A 22,442-nucleotide genomic window follows, 5' to 3' on the forward strand; every position below is an offset into this window, starting at 1 on the left:
TGAAATTACAGGTTAAGAATAATTTTAGATTCCCCAAGATGTGCACCCACATGCAGTATGCAAAAGTGACTGGCAAGGCTCGAATCTAAAACTGGAAGGCAAATGTAATGCATTGCTTGGATTTGACTAAATAAGCATGCGGTCTGTTAGTTTTTAAGGTTAAATGCCCCTATTCTTTATTGTTCATGCAAAATTGCAGCACTGTGTTTCACGAATGTAGAAAAACTGTGTCACGCTAACCCTGCAAGGAGCTGCACAGCAATGTTGCCATCTTCAGCGTTGTGCACAAAATGTGAGTTTAATACAATCTTCACCATTGCACTATGGTATGAAGGTGAGGCAGCAGTGTTTTGCATGGGATTTGCATTCGAGGTACACTCACCCTCGAGTGGAAATTTATACGCTATGGTAACTGATAAAAATTAGAAAGTGGAAATAAAGAACAATAGTAAAAGTAGAAGATCCCTGCTGGATTATGGATTCCAAGCTGGGTTAGATGGGTACTTCATTAGAGATGCCTAAATCCATGGAGTAATTCGAAGTCTCATAATGAATGTAACTCAGGTGCAAAGTGTGTTCGCATCCAATTTCACAATCCCACGTTTGGGGCAATTCCATTAGGAGTTTTCCCAGTGCAAATCCATCAGGGTATTATCAAGAGGAGCTTGCGTTGGCGAAACAGTTTCAGAAGAGAAATCAAAGGTGTGTTTACTAGTCAATAAATCTGTAACCACACGTTAACTCCCATTTCAAACTGGAAAACTTGGAATTGGCTGGTAAAACTGCCATGGTAATAGCAACAACTGTGTAATAAGGATCTTTCCCCGGGTGGTGTTACCAACAGGTTCTCCCTGCTGCACTTGGAAGGTGGTCAGAAGATTGAAATCTTAAGGTGGATTTTGTGAAGTATGTAGGTGATAGACGAGACCGCTTTTATATGATCCTTAGGAGGAACAACTTCTTGCTCGGGACACTTGTAGAGGATGGAGGTCTATTTTTAGTAAGATGCTCAGGCTTGAGTGTTTTGAGGGGCGTGTGTAATGTAGGCAATTTCTTTGTAGGAAGAATAGAGGCACAGGGATGGATACAATATAGGAGTGGTACTGGTGTTAGTTAGGCTTTATTACCGGGAATGGAAACTCACAACACGAGGCAGGGGTGCACAAAGATACTTAGTTTGGATTGGCCATTGATAAAGGTAGTCAGTAGGGATTGGCTGGCGATGTGGCTTCCGGGTTGGAGTCACAGAGCATGTTGTGAGGGAAGTAGGGGGTACAACCCTTTTCATGTAATCATTGTCTTTCAAGGAGCGTCCCTCTGTTGTGCTTTTGAGAATAGCATTAGAAATTGCTATTAATGTCCGTTGGCTATGGGATCAATGAGGGTGTATGCTGTAGGTGGATAACAACTAAATTTAGTTCTGGGGTGGGGTTGGACAGGATAAATCGGTGCTATTTGTCTTGATGGGCGAGAACACGTAGAGGATCCTTAATAAGCCCAACAGTGATATACATATGACCAACTTTATGATCAGCTTACTTGCAGAGGAAACAGGCCATTTGTGAATAAGATTACAATATGGAAAGTTGCAAGTGGATATGCAGAAAGAGGTCTGATTTCAGATCTGTCTTCAGTAGGATTCCCAGGATAAGAGTCACACGTGGATACCACCATGCTCAGTTGACTTGTGGAGAGGATCCCCGCTCCGTGGACCACAGAGGTACCTATATTGCATTATTATACATTGTGTTGCAGAATTTAAGTAGCCATTCATAATCCTCTCTTTGCTGTGGAGTGCTTTTCTGGTGGCTGGGTAATTGTGAAGCCCTATTGATAAGCGTAGTTGGAATGGTGAGGATTTGTAACGTAGCCTTTGTGGGACACAATGGATGATGTACGTGCTTTAGCCATCTTGTAGTGGGCTGTAGCTAAACCTAAAGAAAGAGGTAGAACAGAAAGGTTTGAGAACAGATACTGTCATGCTAGTAGGTATGTACCATTCTTACAATAAATCATTGGAGTCACCTGTTTCAAAAGTGCCTTACCAGGGGTAATAGCCATGATTTTATCTGTCCCCAGCATTGGAGATGGTTATCGATTATTCGTATTCATGTGTGAGCTTGACTGTCTGAACAGAGAAAAAGCTCCCATCAGCACAAGGCTTTCTCAAGGAATGGATGGCTAAGAGTGGGGCCAATCCGTGGGCTGGAGAAGCGGTCTGTGGCTCAGAGAGTTGGATGCTTTGAAAATGTTTTTCATTTTTAAAAACATGGCAAAGAACACTGGACGTTCTGAACACTTGTATGTATATTACACTTAAGATGGCAGGACATTCCTGGGTCAGGCACAGGCTGCAAAAGATGTAAAATTGGAAAAGTCACACTTTAACAACCTTATCCGTTTTTATAGCAATGAACCCTAGGTATTACAAAGCAAAACGCAATGTGAAAGTGATACATTTTAAAACTTTTTTTTGTAAAACACTTCCTGACACCATCTTGTGGAGTCATAGTGTTGCAAGCAGAAAGAGTTACTTAATAAGGTTTAACTCCGATACCCTACATTTGTTCAAAGATTTTCAGGAGATGCATTAATTTGAGAAGATCTTATATTCCCTGTACTTAGAACTCAGAAAGGGACAGATTTAACGAGCATTTACAAAGCCAATATGACCAGCTTTTAGATGGTGAGTACTATCCAATTTATTCTGCCAATGCTTCTTTTTAATTTTTACTTTACTGTCCCAACATGGCTGTTGACCTTATTAGAAAGGTAAAGAAAAAAATTCAGCTTGCCACCACACTTCACGGCTTATGACTGCAGATGTGTTGTGATGCATGTCCACGTTTGTGCGCACCCTCCAGCAATTTTGAAATGCCGTACCACAATGGACCCGGTGTGTGCACATAGTTCACAACACATGCTCAGATATGCCTCACGACGCATGCACACTCGTATATTGAGACACTATATTTTGGCTTTTTTAGGTCTCAGCCTGACGTCAGCAGCGCATGCGCTACTCTCATCATACGAGACTTCTTGGAATCGATACGATTCCAGAAGCCTCATCCTATCTCTGCCTTCCAGCTTTCATTTGTGCGCATTATTTGGCGTCAATAATTATGCCTAAAGCAGTGCAATGATTGCACTGAAGGCATACCAATCATTCCTTGTTGCCACCCTTTCTCCTTTTAGGCACGCCCACTGGGATTGGATCGTTTGCGGCGGGTTTACACTCTTTTCTTTAAAGGACCTAAAGCACTTTTTTTTCTAATTTGCAGCGCAGTCCACACGCTTGTAATGGCCGCTGACAACCTCTCCTACTTCAACCCACCACACTCGCAAAATGTGGAATTCTGCTGCATCATCAACGCACCTTATCTCTCTGGTGTTTAGCTTTTTAACGCAATCTATTCATGCATTCATTTGCGCATTATGATGAGCTGACGAGTATATTTTGTGTGAGGCGGGGTTGGTTACAGAGGTATGTTTGAATTGTCAGAGCCTTTAGAGCCAGAGAACTAGGTCAGCAGAGCTGCTTTAGAGCCAGAGAACCAGGTCAGCAGAGCCGATTTAGAGCCAAAGAACCAGGTCAGCAGAGCCGTTGTAGAGCCAAAGAACCAGGTCAGCAGAGCTGCTCTAGAGCCTAAGAACCAGGTCAGCAGAGCTGCTCCAGAGCCAGAGAACCAGGTCATCAGAGCTGCCCTAACGCCAGAGAACCAGGACAGCAGAGCTGCTCTAGAGTCCGAGAACCAGGTCAGCAGAGCTGCTTTAGATTGAGAGAACCAGGTCAGCAGAGCTGCTTTAGAGCCATAGAACCAGGTAAGCAGAGCTGCTTTAGAGCCAGACAACGAAGTCAGCAGAGCCCTTGTAGAGCCAGAGAACCAGGTCAGCAGAGCTGCTTTAAAGCCAGAGAAACCAGGTCAGCAGAGCTGCTTTAGAGCCAGAGAACCAGGTCAGCAGGGCCATTGTAGAGCCAGAGAACCGGGTCAGCAGAGCTGCTTTAGAGCCAGAGAACCAGGTCAGCAGAGCTGATTTAGGGGGAGAGAACCAGGTCAGCAGAGCTGCTTTAGAGCCAGAGAACCGGTCAGCAGAGCTGCTCTAGAGCCAGAGAACCAGGACAGCAGAGCTGCTCTAGAGTCCGAGAACCAGGTCAGCAGAGCTGCTTTAGATTGAGAGAACCAGGTCAGCAGAGCTGCTTTAGAGCCATAGAACCAGGTAAGCAGAGCTGCTTTAGAGCCAGACAACGAAGTCAGCAGAGCCCTTGTAGAGCCAGAGAACCAGGTCAGCAGAGCTGCTTTAAAGCCAGAGAAACCAGGTCAGCAGACCTGCTTTAGAGCCAGAGAACCAGGTCAGCAGGGCCATTGTAGAGCCAGAGAACCGGGTCAGCAGAGCTGCTTTAGAGCCAGAGAACCAGGTCAGCAGAGCTGATTTAGGGGGAGAGAACCAGGTCAGCAGAGCTGCTTTAGAGCCAGAGAACCGGTCAGCAGAGCTGCTGTAGAGCCAGAGAAACCAGGTCAGCAGAGCTGATTTAGGGGGAGAGAACCAGGTCAGCAGAGCTGCTTTAGAGCCAGAGAACCGGTCAGCAGAGCTGCTCTAGAGCCAGAGAACCAGGTCAGCGGAGCTGTTGTAGAGCCAGAGAACTAGGTCAGCGGAGCTGCTGTAGAGACAGAGAAACCAGGTCAGCAGAGCTGCTCTAGAGCCAGAGAACCAGGTCAGAAGAGCTGCTTTAGACCCAGAGAACCAGGTCAGCAGAGCTGCTTTAGAGCCAGAGAACCAGGTCAGCAGAGCTGCTCTAGAGCCAGAGAACCAGGTCAGCAGACCTGCTTTAGAGCCATAGAACCGGGTCAGCAGAGCTGTTTTAAAGTCAGAGAACCAGATCAGCAGGGCTGTTGTGAAGCAGAGAACTAGGTAGGTCAGCAGAGCTGCTCTAGAGCCTAAGAACTAGGTCAGCAGAGCTGCTCTAGAGCCAGAGAACCAGGTCAGCAGACCTTCTGTGGAGCCAGAGAAACCAGGTCAGCAGAGCTGCTTTAGAGGAGAGAACCAGGTCAGCAGAGCTGCTTTAGAGCCAGAGAACCAGGTCAGCAGAGCTGCTCTAGCTGACACTGACTAAGTTACATTGACAGACTGCCACTGACTGACTGACTGACGCTGACTGACTGACACTCACTGACACTGACTGACTGACACTGACTGATTGACACTGACTGATTGACACTGACTGACAGACACTGATACTGTCTGACTGACACTGACTGACACTGACTGACACTGACTGACTGACACTGGCTGACTGACTCTGACTGACACTGACTAACACTGACTGACTGACACTGACTGACACTGACAGACTGACTGACACTGGCTGACTGACTCTGACTGACACTGACTGACTTACACTGACTGACTGACACTGACTGACTCTGACTGACACTGACTGACTGACACTGACTGACTGACACTGACTGACTAACACTGACTGACACTGACTGACATTGACTGACACTGACTGACTGACACTGACTGACACTGACAGACTGACTGACACTGACTGACTGACTCACACGGACTGACTGACTCACACTGACTGACACTGACTGACTGACACTAACTGACTGCCACTGACTGACACTGACTGACTCTGGCTGACTGATACTGACTGACTGACACTGACTGACTAACTGACACTGACTGACTGACACTGACTGACTGACACTGACTAACACTGACTGACATGACTGACACTGACTGACTGACACTGACTGACACTGACTGCCTGACACTGACTGCCTGACTGACTCTGACTGCCTGACACTGACTGACATGACCGACACTGACTGACACTGACTGACTGACACTGACTGACTGACACTGACTGACTGACTCTGACTGACTCCAGAGCCAGAGAACCAGGTCATCAGAGCTGCCCTAACGCCAGAGAACCAGGACAGCAGAGCTGCTCTAGAGTCCGAGAACCAGGTCAGCAGAGCTGCTTTAGATTGAGAGAACCAGGTCAGCAGAGCTGCTTTAGAGCCATAGAACCAGGTAAGCAGAGCTGCTTTAGAGCCAGACAACGAAGTCAGCAGAGCCCTTGTAGAGCCAGAGAACCAGGTCAGCAGAGCTGCTTTAAAGCCAGAGAACCAGGTCAGCAGGGCCATTGTAGAGCCAGAGAACCGGGTCAGCAGAGCTGCTTTAGAGCCAGAGAACCAGGTCAGCAGAGCTGATTTAGGGGGAGAGAACCAGGTCAGCAGAGCTGCTTTAGAGCCAGAGAACCGGTCAGCAGAGCTGCTCTAGAGCCAGAGAACCAGGACAGCAGAGCTGCTCTAGAGTCCGAGAACCAGGTCAGCAGAGCTGCTTTAGATTGAGAGAACCAGGTCAGCAGAGCTGCTTTAGAGCCATAGAACCAGGTAAGCAGAGCTGCTTTAGAGCCAGACAACGAAGTCAGCAGAGCCCTTGTAGAGCCAGAGAACCAGGTCAGCAGAGCTGCTTTAAAGCCAGAGAAACCAGGTCAGCAGAGCTGCTTTAGAGCCAGAGAACCAGGTCAGCAGGGCCATTGTAGAGCCAGAGAACCGGGTCAGCAGAGCTGCTTTAGAGCCAGAGAACCAGGTCAGCAGAGCTGATTTAGGGGGAGAGAACCAGGTCAGCAGAGCTGCTTTAGAGCCAGAGAACCGGTCAGCAGAGCTGCTGTAGAGCCAGAGAAACCAGGTCAGCAGAGCTGATTTAGGGGGAGAGAACCAGGTCAGCAGAGCTGCTTTAGAGCCAGAGAACTGGTCAGCAGAGCTGCTCTAGAGCCAGAGAACCAGGTCAGCAGAGCTGTTGTAGAGCCAGAGAACTAGGTCAGCGGAGCTGCTGTAGAGACAGAGAAACCAGGTCAGCAGAGCTGCTCTAGAGCCAGAGAACCAGGTCAGTAGAGCTGCTTTAGACCCAGAGAACCAGGTCAGCAGAGCTGCTTTAGAGCCAGAGAACCAGGTCAGCAGAGCTGCTCTAGAGCCAGAGAACCAGGTCAGCAGACCTGCTTTAGAGCCATAGAACCGGGTCAGCAGAGCTGTTTTAAAGCCAGAGAACCAGATCAGCAGGGCTGTTGTGAAGCAGAGAACTAGGTAGGTCAGCAGAGCTGCTCTAGAGCCTAAGAACTAGGTCAGCAGAGCTGCTCTAGAGCCAGAGAACCAGGTCAGCAGACCTTCTGTGGAGCCAGAGAAACCAGGTCAGCAGAGCTGCTTTAGAGGAGAGAACCAGGTCAGCAGAGCTGCTTTAGAGCCAGAGAACCAGGTCAGCAGAGCTGCTCTAGCTGACACTGACTAAGTTACATTGACAGACTGCCACTGACTGACTGACTGACGCTGACTGACTGACACTCACTGACACTGACTGACTGACACTGACTGATTGACACTGACTGACACTGATACTGTCTGACTGACACTGACTGACACTGACTGACTGACACTGACTGACACTGGCTGACTGACTCTGACTGACACTGACTAACACTGACTGACTGACACTGACTGACACTGACAGACTGACTGACACTGGCTGACTGACACTGACTGACTTACACTGACTGACTGACACTGACTGACTCTGACTGACACTGACTGACTGACACTGACTGACTGACACTGACTGACTAACACTGACTGACACTGACTGACATTGACTGACACTGACTGACTGACACTGACTGACACTGACAGACTGACTGACACTGACTGACTGACTCACACGGACTGACTGACTCACACTGACTGACACTGACTGACTCACACTAACTGACTGCCACTGACTGACACTGACTGACTCTGGCTGACTGATACTGACTGACTGACACTGACTGACTAACTGACACTGACTGACTGACACTGACTAACACTGCCTGACATGACTGACACTGACTGACTGACACTGACTGACACTGACTGCCTGACACTGACTGCCTGACTGACTCTGACTGCCTGACACTGACTGACATGACAGACACTGACTGACACTGACTGACTGACACTGACTGACTGACACTGACTGACTGACTCTGACTGACTGACAGTGACTGACTTACTCTGACTGACTGACAGTGACTGACTTACTCTGACTGACTGACTCTAACTGACTGCCTGACACTGACTGTCTGTCTGACACTGACTGACACTGACTGACTGACTCTGACTGACACTGACTGACACTGACTTACTGACAATGACTGACTGACACTGACTGATACTGACTTACTGACACTGACTGACTGACACTGACTGATACTGACTGACTGACACTGACTGACTGACACTGACTGACTGACACTGACTGACTGACACTGACTGAAACTGACTGACTGACACTGACTGAAACTGACTGACTGACACTGACTAACATGACTGACAATGACTGACTGACTCTGACTGACTGACACTGACTGACACTGACTGACACTGACTGACTGACACTGACTGACACTCACTGACTGACACTGACTGAAACTGACTGACTGACACTGACTGAAACTGACTGACTTGCACTGACTAACATGACTGACAATGACTGACTGACTCTGACTGACACTGACTGACACTGACTGACACTGACACTGACTGACACTGACTGACTGACAATGACTGACTAACAATGACTGACTGACTGACTGACTGACTGACTGACTGACACTGACTGACACTGACTGACACTGACTGACTGACAATGACTGACTAACAATGACTGACTGACTGACTGACTGACTGACACTGACTGACTGACACTGGCTGACTGACACTGACTGACTGACACTGACTGACACTGACTGATACTGACTGGCTGACAATGACTGACTGACACTGACTGACACTGACTGACTGACACTTACTAACATTAGGTCTCACCTTTCAATAAGTTAAAGCCATTTGCTTTGCTATACAATACCATTCAAAGGCGAGACCGATTGCATTTTCAATGCTTGTTTTATTTTACCGTCCCAACATAGCTGATTGTCATGGCGGAAATGTAACTTCAAAATAAACTATAAAGTGCAGGGAGCACTTAAAAGTAAGCAAGCGTCCCCTTAACACATTGGAGTTGATGGACGCTTGAAAAAAAATAATTCAAATAAAGCGGAGCAGGACATGGTTGTGCAGGGAGCAACAGAAGAAATGGACAAGTGGACAGGGGGGAGTTGAAGGATTGAGGAAGGGGTTTAAGCACATAGATATTAAAAGTGACGCACTGGCGGCGCAAGGGTGCTGTGAATAAGCCCCAGAGCGCGCAAGGGATCTCCCAGTTTAAAAAAATGAAAAACAAAATAAGCACTGAGCAGGACTGAGGTGGGTGAGGAATACAACATGAAATAAATGAGAATGCCTGGGCGGAGGAGGGAGGGGTTTGAGCGCACACTGGGGAGATGGGGGCCCTCCAAATGAAAAACAAATAAAGCAGAAGTAATAATAACGATGTTGATGCCAATGTGTGTATGAGCAACTTGTTCAGCATCTGCACATCAGGGAAATAAATGCCTTTGGCAGACTCAATTGAGGCAGTCTGTCAGCCAATGCCTAAAACCAGCTGGACAACAGTAGCCAATGACAGAAAGGGGCTACAGTAGCTGTTGCTGTGTGTATGTTTTATGTTGTGTGGTGTTTCCTAGTGTGTGATGTGTGATCTATGGTGTGTGTTTTGTGATGGCATGAGCTCTCGTTAGACGGCTAAATTTGTCTGTAGACGAGACCTAAAAACATGATAACAATTCATAAAATTTCATTGGAATACTTTCCACTTTATATTACACTGTATCAGCAGTATGTTGCATTTCTTCTATTGCATGACTATAATAATAGATACATTGATTGACTTATGCAGTAAGAATAAGTATAGTTAAGACTTGTAATGATATACTTATCTTGCAATGCAGTGGTAGGTGATGGAGCAGATATGGTGTTGAACATCCTATGTAATGTATTATTTGTTTCAGAATTATTAATAGCATAACAGGACCATTCAGAGTTGTACATTAACATATGAGAAAACACAATTCTAATACAAAGTTTTTCCATCACCAACACTACTAACTCCAGTTAATGCACTCCCATAACAACATGGTGGGCAATGGATGAGCCAATTAACCTTAATTGCAATTGAAACACTTTTAGCAGTAGCTTTGACCACACCCATTGAACTGCATAGTCCATTGATCTATCTATTAATTAGTAGGACACACATACTGAAACAACAGAAGCACCAATATACTAAAAGAATTTCATCAAACTTTAATCAAGATAGATCAGTTTGTCAGAATCATGACGATCAGATGAAGATCTGATGGCAGAATCTACACCAAATAAATACATCAAACATAAGATAAAATACAATTAGTTTACGGTAAATACCCTGCCGGTCCAATTGCAATTTCTCATACTTTATTTGGTTTTCACAAGTCTGTTTAGCTGTCTTTTCCACATCAAGGAAGGCCAGTGATTAAAGCTTCTCTTGTAATGGTGCTTCTTGGTGTATTGGTCCAAACACTGTTATTTGAAGATGCTCTTATAGTACCTGGAGTATCAACTCAAATGTATGACTTACATGCTGCAGAACAATGGAGAAAAAGATCTGCCAATGGCACTAGGTCAGCTATCACGTGGCGATGGATCTTGGCATCTACAAAGCATAATATATTAGTTGCTGTGAGACTCTCTCTTTTGCTTCTTTTTTAGGTGACGTGGACGCTGCAGTGGATCTGATGCTTATCAATGTCCTTCCTTTGGTGTCCAACTCAGAGACATCTCTCATCTGCATTGGCCCCAGTTGGAGCCGCTATGACTCTATCAACATTGGACGAGATGTAGACCCCCAGAAGAACAAATACTCTTTTCAAGCTGTTCAAGACAAGAGGTGGGCATCAGCCAAACAAGTGGTGTGGACAAGAGAGAAAGCAAGTGAGTCCATTGGGGACTACTATTGTGAAGGAAAGATCAAACAGGAAGTGACGAGAATCCATACAATGAAGATGGCAGAGCAAGGTACCATACACAGTTACTTTCTACTTGAATATATCTTATCCAAACACCACTATGTAGAAAGGCATAGAGTCAGATTAGCCTTTGACAAGCCTTTTGATACATAATTGCCCTTTTAGCAGTGTGATGTTCACAGTTTCAGGAAATTAAAAGTCTGACTTTTGCTGTACGCAAGAGGATAGTTGACTTTCAATGTAGTAACGTGTCTTTTGTCTTACAAATAAGGAAGTACATTTTTAATTACATACACCGTCTTCTTCGACTGCTCGAAAACTAGTCACTCTGCTCTTAAAGCTTTTCCTAGTGATTTTGAAGTACAGTAAACTGTCATCTATAACACTAGATATATTTAGATTGCAGCAAAAACCGCAGGTATCTATTTGTTTTTATAGAACTTTAGGACTGGAGAGATCGATGGCTTGTGATAAATGGGGAGACAAGATGAACAGAAGGCGAATTATGAGACTTCACAGACCATATGTCTGGAAAAAAATAGCATTTATTATGCACCGAATCACTATTTCAGGGTGTTAAAAAAGCAAAAGTGCCTTTCGGTATGTAAGAAAGACATATGTGGCATCGCAAAATGCAATTCCTACCCAGTAGAAATTGAATTTTGCAATCCGCAAAATAGGAAACCGCGAGTAGGCATTTCCTATTTGCGATTCGGAAACCACATGAATGCTGCCTGCTGTGCCTTAGCCACTGTTGGCTCTGTGCTCTACTTTTGTGGATTAGTGCCTGGGTTGTGCTATCTGCTCTGATAGCATAGATCCTGGCAGTGATGTCTCACCCTATATAAACAACACAGGACTCCTCCTTGAGGACACACGTTACTTTATAGACGTGACATATTGGGATATCCAATTTTCTTTCATTCTCTTTTTGTATATGAATTTCATTTACTCATATAAGTCACAGTGTCACATTTGTAGACAGGAAACCACACGTCCACTACCACCTACTAACCCCACTTTCCGTACAATGAAAAAATGTGAGGAAATTCAGCATTAGGTTTGGTACAATAGCAAACCAATTTTAGCTTGGAAGGTTAGCAGCCCAGAATGAAATCGGAGTGGCCAGCAAGCCTCTCAATTTTATTGGTGAAAATTACACTTTTTGATTTTTCACGTGGGGTGTGTTTGTTGACTTGTGCACGAGTGGGAGTTATCATTTATGTCTCCTTAATAGTGAAATTATTTGTTTATTTCACTTACTCTTTTCTTTTCCTTTTCCTTCTTTCACGATTGAGAGAGAGTTACCAATGATGATAAGTGGGTAAACTGGCAATCATCAGTCAGCAACCCCTTGTGGCGGTTCTACCGTGAGGTGCTCTCTCTCTTTCCTCACATTTATTCATTGTATGGAAAGTGGGGTTAGTAGGTGGTAGTGGACGTGTGGTTTCCTGTCTACAAATGTGACACTGTGGCTTATTTCAGTAAATGAAATTCATATACAAAAAGGGAATGAAAGAAAATTGGATATCCCAATATGTCACGTCTATAAAGTAACGTGTGTCCTCAAGGAGGAGTCCTGTGTTGTTTATATAGGGTTTGAGTGGGGGGGGCGATTTCCTCCTTTTTTCCCCCTTGGCTCCAAGTAGATTTAAGTGATGTCTCACCACCTGAGGTTCATCCGGCCTGAGTGTCAGGGGATGAAGCTGGCTCCCTCGGCTTGGAGATGGTCTGTGCAGGATGGAGGGAGGGAAAGTGAGTAAGGTAAGAGCACCACCGAGCCCCTCATCACAGTGCATGGCACTTCTTACAGGACCCCGCCCCACTCACTGCCAACTTCAAACCTCACCTTTCCCCCTATGGGGTCCCTCAGGGCTCTATTCTTAGCCCGCTGCTTTTTAATATCTACGTCAAACCACTGGCGACCATTGCAGAGGAGGCCGGGTTGTCCCTTTTTTCATAAGCGGACGACACCCAGATTATCTTCTCGCTTTCTACTGGGAAGGCGTATGGTCCACCAGTTCTTCAGGACAGCCCAAGACATATTGCACCATGGATGCAAATTAATATGCTCAAATACTGAGGTTCTCATTTTGGGGAAAAATAAAGATCTATGGGGTCCCCAGCATTGGCCTACCGAAATGGGAGCCCCACCTCTACCCACCCAACAAGTCCCTAATTTGGGCTTCATTATTGATGATCAGCTGTCTATGATCAGCAAGCGGTAAAGGTTGCAGCTACCTGCTTTACTGTATTGAAATGGCTAAAAAAATTGTCTGGATGCTTCCTTACTCCACCCAAAGAACCCTGGTCCAGGCTCTTGTGACCTCAAGAATAGACTATGGTAACATCCTCTTTCTAGGGGCTAACTAGGATGTATTACTGAGGCTAATGATGGTACAGAATGCTGCGGCTAGATTACTATCTGGCATTCCCATAGCTACTTTCATCTCTAGCTATCTACGCGATCTTTACTGGCTGAAAGTGGAAAGCCTAGTCAAGTTCAAAGCCTTGAGCTTTCTATTTAAGATCAAGTTCAGCATTGCTCTCCAATATCTGTAAGCCTTAGGCCAGCCCTACCAACCTTCATGCCTGTTACGTTCCAAAACCCAGGAATTCATTTTGGTTCCCAGGGTTAGACTTTCACATAGGGGCAGCCGCTTGTTTGCCTTTCTCGGCCCTACTCTGTGGAACGCTCTTCCCGCATCCCTTCGTCACGAAAAAAGCTTTGCAAACTTTCGCAAAGGTTTAAAGACATGGCTGTTCAACCAATAATACCATCACTTTCTTTTTCACTCTTCAGGCTGGCGCTGGGAAACCCTTTTTGGGTAGCTGTGCGGCCTACAAAAATAATTTAACATAACATAACATAACATGCTCTAACAATTTTTTTCCACATGGATATTCCCAGGAAGCAATGCAGGCACAAGTTAAATGCTTGAGTGTGTTTGTACTGTGCAGCACCGAGCATGGCGCTGGCAGAGCCAAAAAGTATTAAGGATAGCACCATCCCAAAGCACAGCCCATTCACATAGTGGAGAACACTACATGCATAGTGATACTTCTGAGGGGCTGTAATTTACTTAGCATCCAGCACCGAGCACATGTATCCTGATTTGCTCGGTGTATCGGTCTGCTGGAATGTTACAGTTGTGCAAAGATGGGCTTTGAGGGAACTGAGGTGTATGCCATTAGCACCTTTGCTATTGACTCTGCTTCAGCCCATCGTGAAACCACAGTGAAATCTGATAGAGTTCACTTCTCTACTCCTACAAGGCTTTCTTGCGTTTGCACACCCACCCAGCATACATTATACTGTCGCAGGGATTCCGTTCTCCTACAGAACTGTGCATAGAGACTTGGAACCTCAGTGAATTAGGGTGTGCCAAAACTCACCTTAGTACCCAAAATCCCCTAACAGACTAGCTACAGTGTCTCATTGGTCATTACAAACTCCCAATGCTTAGACAAACCAGAACATGGACTTAGTACACCTCAGGTAACGTGGAACACATGAACACTCTTTCGTTATACCATCGTTTCAATTCAGAACAAGGAGTAAATGAGGACGCTTGCATATTTGAAATGTTTATTTACTAATGCAGTGTTCTCAAACGCAGTACCTTAGATAATACAGGCAAACATATTATAAGAAGCAAAGTAATCAGCATAGTTACTAGTCCATAGAATGCAAAAGATGACAACATGCTAAAATGCTGAAATGAATAGGGTTAAACAACACCTAATTCTCACCCTCCCTATCTAGTATATTATATTATATCTAAGAAGGTCTCATTGGGTTTTAGCAGGGCGGCCCCGTACCTCAAGATCCTAGTGGTAAGGGATCACATCATCTTTCACCAGCTCTCTGCATGCGAAGCACCATCAAGTGTGTAAGTGTGCTCTTTGTGAAGCAATATAAAACGTGCCTAAAGCCAGAATTTGGCTGCCGCTGCCTGTATGTTATGTCTAGGAAGGTGCGAAGATCAGACCTCACAACAACCACTGTGTCGAGTTATACTTGAAGGCTTCAGCACTCACTGTACAGCCACAGCTCACTAAGCAAAGCTGATATCAGAGTAATAACATATTATTCCCGTGTGAATCAAAACGCTCTAATAGGCTCAAAGCTAAAACAACAGTTATGTGTCGTGTGCAGAAGCAACAGAAAGGTAAAATGGCGTTTAAACTTCTAATAAGCTCATGCTAACTTAACACAGCATATAGGCAAAGCATATCTATATGACATTCCCCCATGATCTGAGCATGGATAAAACATAATAAGATAAGGGGCTCATTTTGAAATGCAGAGTTCAAGAACGATAGCCAGTTCAAATTTGAGGAAGTGAGAACAAATATTTTCGTCACCCAAAAAACCAAAATCTCATCATTCTGACAAGTTTAGGGATCAATTTGAGCAAAGTCAATAGGTCTAGGACATGAAAATGTATTCATAATTTAAAAAAAAATATAGCGAAAAAAGTTCAATGTCAACAAAGGCCTCGAGAGGTCTTAGCCCAGGACCGAATATGCAAAATAAGCAGTAACTACTTCCAAAAGGAAGTCACTGTCATCATCCGAAAACAATTCAGCCATCCAATTCAATAGCGGGAAAGAACATTCATGCTCTTCAATTACCGGAGCCTCTAGCACCATCAGAGGACAACTCGGTGGGTTCTCAATGAAGCTGTGTGCCAAGAAATCTTGCGCCGCTGCAAATACATTCCAACGACCCAGTACTCCATGCATCGCTGCCAAGGCCATAATCCCGTCGTCGGAACAAAGCAACTCATGAGCAACTAAGGAACTCATGAGATGATTAAAATCCACTTCAGGAGAAACCATCTTGCAGAGACACAAATTCAGGGCCCAGTCGAAATCGCAGCTCAGGCAATGAAAGACAGGCTGGACACATGTAAAATAGGAAAATCGAAACGATAAGCCATACGCTGCACTTAATGTTGCGAGCGGCAGCGTGCCATAGTATACAAACATCCTGTTGCGAAACAGTGCCAGTCGCGACTGCTCGTATTGAAACCCAGGACGGGCATCCATTTTTAATAAAACAAAATAGCACCAGAACGCCTGCAGCCAGTGCCAGAATAACGGGGAATCCACCAAATAGGCTGGAAAAGATTGAATGGAAGAAAGCAGGAATGACTCCAAATATCTTTTCAAATGAAGTCACAAGACCGCTGCTAACTATTTTTAAAAAAATGTGCGAGGCCCGATGTGGAGGACGCGTTAAAGATTGTATGAATCAGTTCACTGAAATGCAATGGTAGGTCAGTATTTAAGAAAGCTTGCACCTCTGTGCGGGTGTTGGCTACGTGAAGGACAAATGTTTCACGAGCTGAAGTCAGGGCAACTTCTTTTTGTGACAATAGGGCTCTTATTCTACTCATTCCATTGAACTCTGCCTTCAAGGTTGGAATTCTAGGCCAGAAGGAAACATCCGAGTTCCCATGCGGGGGTGGATACAAAACATTTTTACAGCAAACCACCCATTCACTGACTGTAACCACATAAGCGATGCCTTTTATTAACCCACAACAATCTTCATTATTTAAAAGTAAATAGCTGCCGTTTGCCAGTAACGTGAATGTGGGGACAATTGCGGGAACGGGAGTACCTTTCAAAACACAGGCTAAATTAGGCTGTTCTTGGTTGCAAGATCCGTGTAATTGGATATGTCTACACATTAATGAGTGATCTGGGGGCATATTATCAAGGGGGTTTATCTCCGCTTTTTTGGCTTTAAAAGCCAAGAAAGCGGAGATAAAATTATCTCCCTATTACCAAGCTGTCGCTAACACCAGTTAGCGACAGCAAATAGGAGATAGCGACCATCTTGGGCCCCACTTTGCATGTCAGTGATATTTATCACTAATGACATGCAAAGTGGGCGTGCCAAGATGTTAGCGACTGGAAACAGTCGCTAACATCGCTATCTCCTATTACCAACTTTTGGAGATATTCGCGCTAAGCGCGAATATCTCCAAAAGCTAACACCTGCCCTGAGCAGTTCTTAGCCATGTTATCCAATGGGAGGTGGATAACATGGCTAAGAGCATTTGCTCGATAATGCATGAATATCGCTGACTTTTCAGCGATATTCATGCATTGCGGCCGTTTTTTATCGCATTTGCGATAAACCTTGCTAATAGCAAGGTTTATCTGCGATAAAAATCGCCGATTTGCGGTGATAATATTTGTCTCTAAACAAGTTAGAGACAAAAATTATCTCTATTGGTTGGTAATATGCCCCCTGGTGTTTCTGTGCACTCTTCACCTTTGAGATAAACTTCCCTCGCTTCTCTAAGGCATCTGTATGTAAAAGGAAGCGACCAGGCTTCATGGAGATATGAACTACCCAGGGGCTCGTATCTACCAATGGCAAAATATTGCATACAATTTGTAAATTTAAATAAAGCAAATGGTAAAGTAATTAACCCGTGGATAAGCCACGTTGCAGCAGTGGCCTCTGCCACAGAGAACGGTAAAGATACCAATCTTTCAATGTGTAACATGGAAAAAGATGCATCTCTCATTGAAAGTAAACGCTGCTTGTCAGTCAAAATAAAAGGGGCAAAGAGAGAGGAGACATTCATGTAATTCCAAGGCACTTTTCCGGCCTTAAGTGTCTGCAGGGTCCATGCAAACTGCATAATGGAACGCAATTGATTTTGACCATGGTACAGTACAGACACCTCATCCTGCACAATTTCAACAACAGATGACACAATATTATCCAATGTGTAAATGCGAGAAGAAAGCGTGTTAATGCTGTTATCTACAACTGCAAGCACTTTTTCTAAGTTAGCTTAAATCAATAGCGCTAAGGCGGGTAGCCGCCTCAATCTGTGATGTTTTCCAGATTTCATTATAAATCGCATATATCCATCTTTTCGATCTACCACTAGTAGGGCCTTTTATGAAATCATTTAAATCAACAACTTTAGTCAGCTTAGATAGATGCAGTTTAACTGATGCCAAGGTAGAATGTTAGAGCCAATTCTGACATAATTTGCCTACTGAATAAGTGGTGACAGAATGGTCAGTCTCAAAACGGGCATCAGTCCTGACTTGTGTAAAGCCTTCAACTAAACCCAGAAAATGATGTTGGCATGAATCAGCACCTCTGTGCCACATCAGCCAACCTTTCGGATCCAAACTGGATATGTTAAAGGACGAATTTTGCAATAGAGTTTGCAATTCTCTAATGGAAAATTGTGTAATATTACTCCAACCAGAATATTCTTCTAAATCGGGGACGAAAGGAGTATTTAATCTTTTAGAAGTAGCCAATCCAAAGCATGTTGTTTGAGAAATGGTAGAATTCAAAAACAACATATGATTTGGGATGAGACATGCACGGTGCAAAGCCTCAGTGCCTTGTACCTGCCAACTTTTAGAACCCCAAACAGATTTAAGGTCAATTGTTTCCTTCCACAACTTGTAGCCTCCAACAGCTAGCTGGTCTAGAAAGGACTTCGAGTACAATAACTTAGTATCGGTAAGTCTAACCTTGGACATGGACTTTTCTGTCATTTTAAAATAAAATGAAGCGGGATTGGACTGATTGAAGTCAGTAAAATAAGTGTACTTATTCAAAAACGTACTCGAACTGCCTTGTAAAGGAGCTGGGCAATGCTCCCACTGTGTATAATTTACAGTACTCCTTCTGGAATTAGTTTTATGTAAGTAATGGTTGCCAAAATGCTGGAAGCAAAATAAACCCCCATAATTAGCAGATTCTAAGTACAAATCTTCAGCATCAAAGGCAGCATAATATTTCAAATCAGAAAACAATGCCTCTACGGCCTGAACATCCCAATCATCAGAACGTATGTTTTGTTTCACCACATCCCCCATGTTTACTCTGAGCACATTAGGGACATTAACAACCTCAGTAGGGCCATGGATTTGAAATTTAACAGCGTCCCATACTATCCCATCAAGGACAGGCCAAGCAGTGATGTTAACAAAAGCCAAGTCTCTCTTCAGTCTGTGCGCTGAATGCGATGAGGAAAGGGGTGCCAAAGTTCCATTTAGATGTCGAATGCATGTTCTCTCTTCGACATAGTGTCCATTGACGATTCGGAAAAAATAAAACACAAAACCAATTGACATAAAAAGGTCAATTGAAAAAAGTACCAACAAAATATATGTCCACGGGGGAATCAAAAAATGTTTCTTAAATAAACTTGTATAAACCGCAAAACGTGAGGGCTTTCCTGAGGCATGCGAAACAGTGTCAAATGAAAATCTGGATTCTGTGGCCAAACGAGTTTGCAAATCAGGCATTGATAAGTCAGTTGGGTAGTGTAGTCAATTTCATCAAGTTGAGTACCAGGCAATGTACTCAATAAAGGGCTAGAAATAGCAGGCATCTCAATGGCCACCTCTCGTTCTGGTTCCGAAGTAGTGGCCAATACAAAATTTCTCACAATCGACGGACAGGAGACTGCCGGTGTCATACTAAGAAGAATCGGCCACTCTGTGTATCTTGACATTGTCAATTGAGATATACGTGTTTTCCTTACGACCTGGAAGTGGTGGTAAAATGACTGTTCTTGTGCCCTTCACACCAATCACAGGAACTGGAGCACGGTAAGAGGGACAAAATTCTTTCTTGCTTTCGATCTTCTCCCGAACCAATTCACCAACTTGGGGTAGCCAGCCAACTACCGGGATCTGCAACGCATCATCCGAAGTGGAGGGCAAATGTTCCCTTGCAGGACTGTCTCTCGTCTTTTGTAGAGTCTGTAATACAGTGCAATGTTCATCTACGTCAAAGGAGGTAGCGCCAGCTACCGAGTCTAGACCGTCAAGGTCCGGTACATACATCTTGATACCAAAGAGCATTACGTATGGGGTCCGCCCACCCAGAGACCTTCTAGGGAGATTATTAAGAGCACGCTGCACGCCATTGAGATGGGCCAGCCAGTTCCTGCCAGTGCCTATAACTTGAGCTGCCAGTGATTGCTTTAAGTCACGGTTCATTCGTTCCACTACACTATTACCTCAGGTCTGTATGGAGACGAAAACTTGACTTGGACCCCCATCAAAATCATGGCATCCTTATATGCCTTAGAGGCGAAAGCCGTACCCTGATCCGAATGGAAGGTACCACAGGCAAAAATCCCTACAAAGACACGCAAATCTCTTATGACAGTCCGTGAAACAGCGCCGCGGTGGGGCCAGACCCAAACAAAGCGTGTGCATGAATCAACTGTGACTAAGATGTACTTATATGCAGTATCAGAAGAAAAAGGACCGCAGTGATCTAAATAAACACAACCTAGTGGTTTATTAGATATGTACAACTGTGTCTGGGGCGGACGCGTAGCAGTTGAAGGCTTAATCTGCTGGCAAATGTCACATTGAAGGACATAATCGCGCGTCTGTTTGTACAGTCCCCGCCACCAGAAACGCTGTTGCAATTGAGATACAGTGGCTGAAACGCCCGCATGTGCAGACGCCACACCTTCATGGGCCGCTGTGATCAATGTATTTCTGCGATCCGAGTTGGGAATCAACCTCTCCCCAACGTCAGGAATTTTCACATAAGGAACCTTATCGGGACTTAAGTGGAATGAGTATTTCGAAGGGAACCCCGTAGGATATTTACCTCCCTTCTCAGTGGCCGCAATAGCAGCCAAGATATCATCATCAATCTTACTTGTGGACCGTGTAACCGCTGCAACTAAATATGTAGATACCGCTGATTTCGCTGCCTCATCAGCAAGCGAGTTACCAACAGCGTGAACTCCAACACACTGATGACCGAGAGTATGAATTACAAACACAAATGGCAATCGCTCTTTAAGCTCAGCCACTCTGACCCAGAACATTTTATGTTTTATTGTGCTACCTTTGGAATCACGAAAGTCATTCTGAATCCAAAAGAACAAGTTTTCATTGTAAGACTGAACACAGTAGTAAGAGTCACTCACAATCAGAGTCGTCACACTAGGATCAGCGTACTCCAACGCAAGCATCAGAGCACGAAGCTCTGCCAATTGTGCGGTGCAGTCCCCAAGAGTCTGCGTGTGCACGACTCTGGACTTGAACTCATCGTTCACCTGGACACCGACCACAATGGGGCATGCGGAAACGTAGGCGTATTTAGAGCCATGCGCAACCTGCGCCGAACCATCAGTGTATATGATGCAATGGAAATCCTCCAAAGGCCGCATAGCCAAAGGCGCAGGATGAACGAATTCATATTGCAAAAACTCCTGCGACCGTAGGAAGGCATCAAAAACAAACGTGACATCCGGGGACATCAATGAAGCAGCCCATTGTATCCACTGAGGGTGCAAAGCTTTTGAATTAGGTACACTGGCTTTCGTAACTGCCTCCAAAGCAGGACACGGGTTAACAACCAACATGCGCTTTCCCTGTGACAGAGCATTCAGTACTGCTGTCAAAACTTTCTCCACAGTGGAAAATCGCATTTCAGCCGAAGTGTACAAGTGTGACTTGTAAGCAATAGGTACTGTGTCTCCTTCGTTAAAAGTCAGGTAAGTGAAACCCACCGTCCCAGGGATGATTCTTATCACCAGGTTGGTGTGGTTGTCACGAGTCAGTAAGTATTTAGAAGCAAGCAGATCAGCCTGCAAAGATTGCAGAATAGCTGAGTGCTCAGGCAGCCAGCATGATTTGGTAAAAGTAGGTTGTATCAAAGCATACAAAGGCTTGATACGCTGGGCATATTCCGGAATGTATGTCCTCCCGAAATTCAAAAAACCCAGCAAGGACTGTAATTTTTTCAGAGTTGTAGGAGCGCGCAATTGTGTGCATTTCTCCAAGAAGTGAGGGGCTAACCCCCGACCTTCATTGTTGAGCTCGTAGCCCAGGAACAACACTGTATACTCTGCAATGTGCGACTTTGCAAAGTTGAATTTGTAACCGAAGTCTGCAAAGCTACAAATCAAGCGGTCAACTCGACACAGATGCTCCCAAAGTTCGTCGTCTGTGAGATAAATGTCATCCACATACGAGCATGCATCAGGGTCGATCCTCTCCAAGAGAGAGACTATGCGGGCAGCAAATACCCCAGGACTGTTCTTATAGCCCATAGGTAAACGTCGAAATTGTTTTTGCACACCGCCGCAAGTAAAGGAGGAACTTAGACCTTCCAAATGGTGGGCATAAAAACCGTTGGAAATGTCAAGCATGGTCTTAAACCGCTTACGCACAAGACTATCCACTAAGGCAGAGCCGTGAGTATTCTGTACTGCACAGGTACGGCAATGCGAGTTTAAATGCCGGTAATCCAACACCAAACGATATGAACCGTCAGGCTTGGTCACAGCAAAAAGAGGGTTATTCATTGGTGATACACACGTTTCAATTACACCTTGATATTCTAATTGTTCAAGGATTTCCGCAACGGAAGCCTTAGCTTCACGTCTAATGGGATATTGAGGTTGAGGCTGTGGTTGTGACCGCAAAGGAATTTCGTGGTGAGGAGAAAATGTAT

General features: G+C 44.8%; 1 protein-coding gene across 1 annotated transcript in view; it reads left to right on the forward strand.

Annotated features, from left to right (window-relative positions):
• Positions 1 to 22,442, forward strand: part of TEK (TEK receptor tyrosine kinase) — a 668,093-nt gene that overhangs the window by 157,790 nt on the left and 487,861 nt on the right. The window contains exon 2 of the mRNA XM_078676713.1: positions 10,695 to 11,000. Within this exon, the coding sequence (XP_078532839.1) occupies positions 10,695 to 11,000 (306 nt within the window). The remainder of the gene's footprint in view (positions 1 to 10,694; positions 11,001 to 22,442) is intronic.

Source organism: Lissotriton helveticus, chromosome 2_1 (assembly GCF_964261635.1).
Source record: "Lissotriton helveticus chromosome 2_1, aLisHel1.1, whole genome shotgun sequence".
NCBI classification, from domain to species: Eukaryota; Metazoa; Chordata; class Amphibia; order Caudata; family Salamandridae; genus Lissotriton; species Lissotriton helveticus.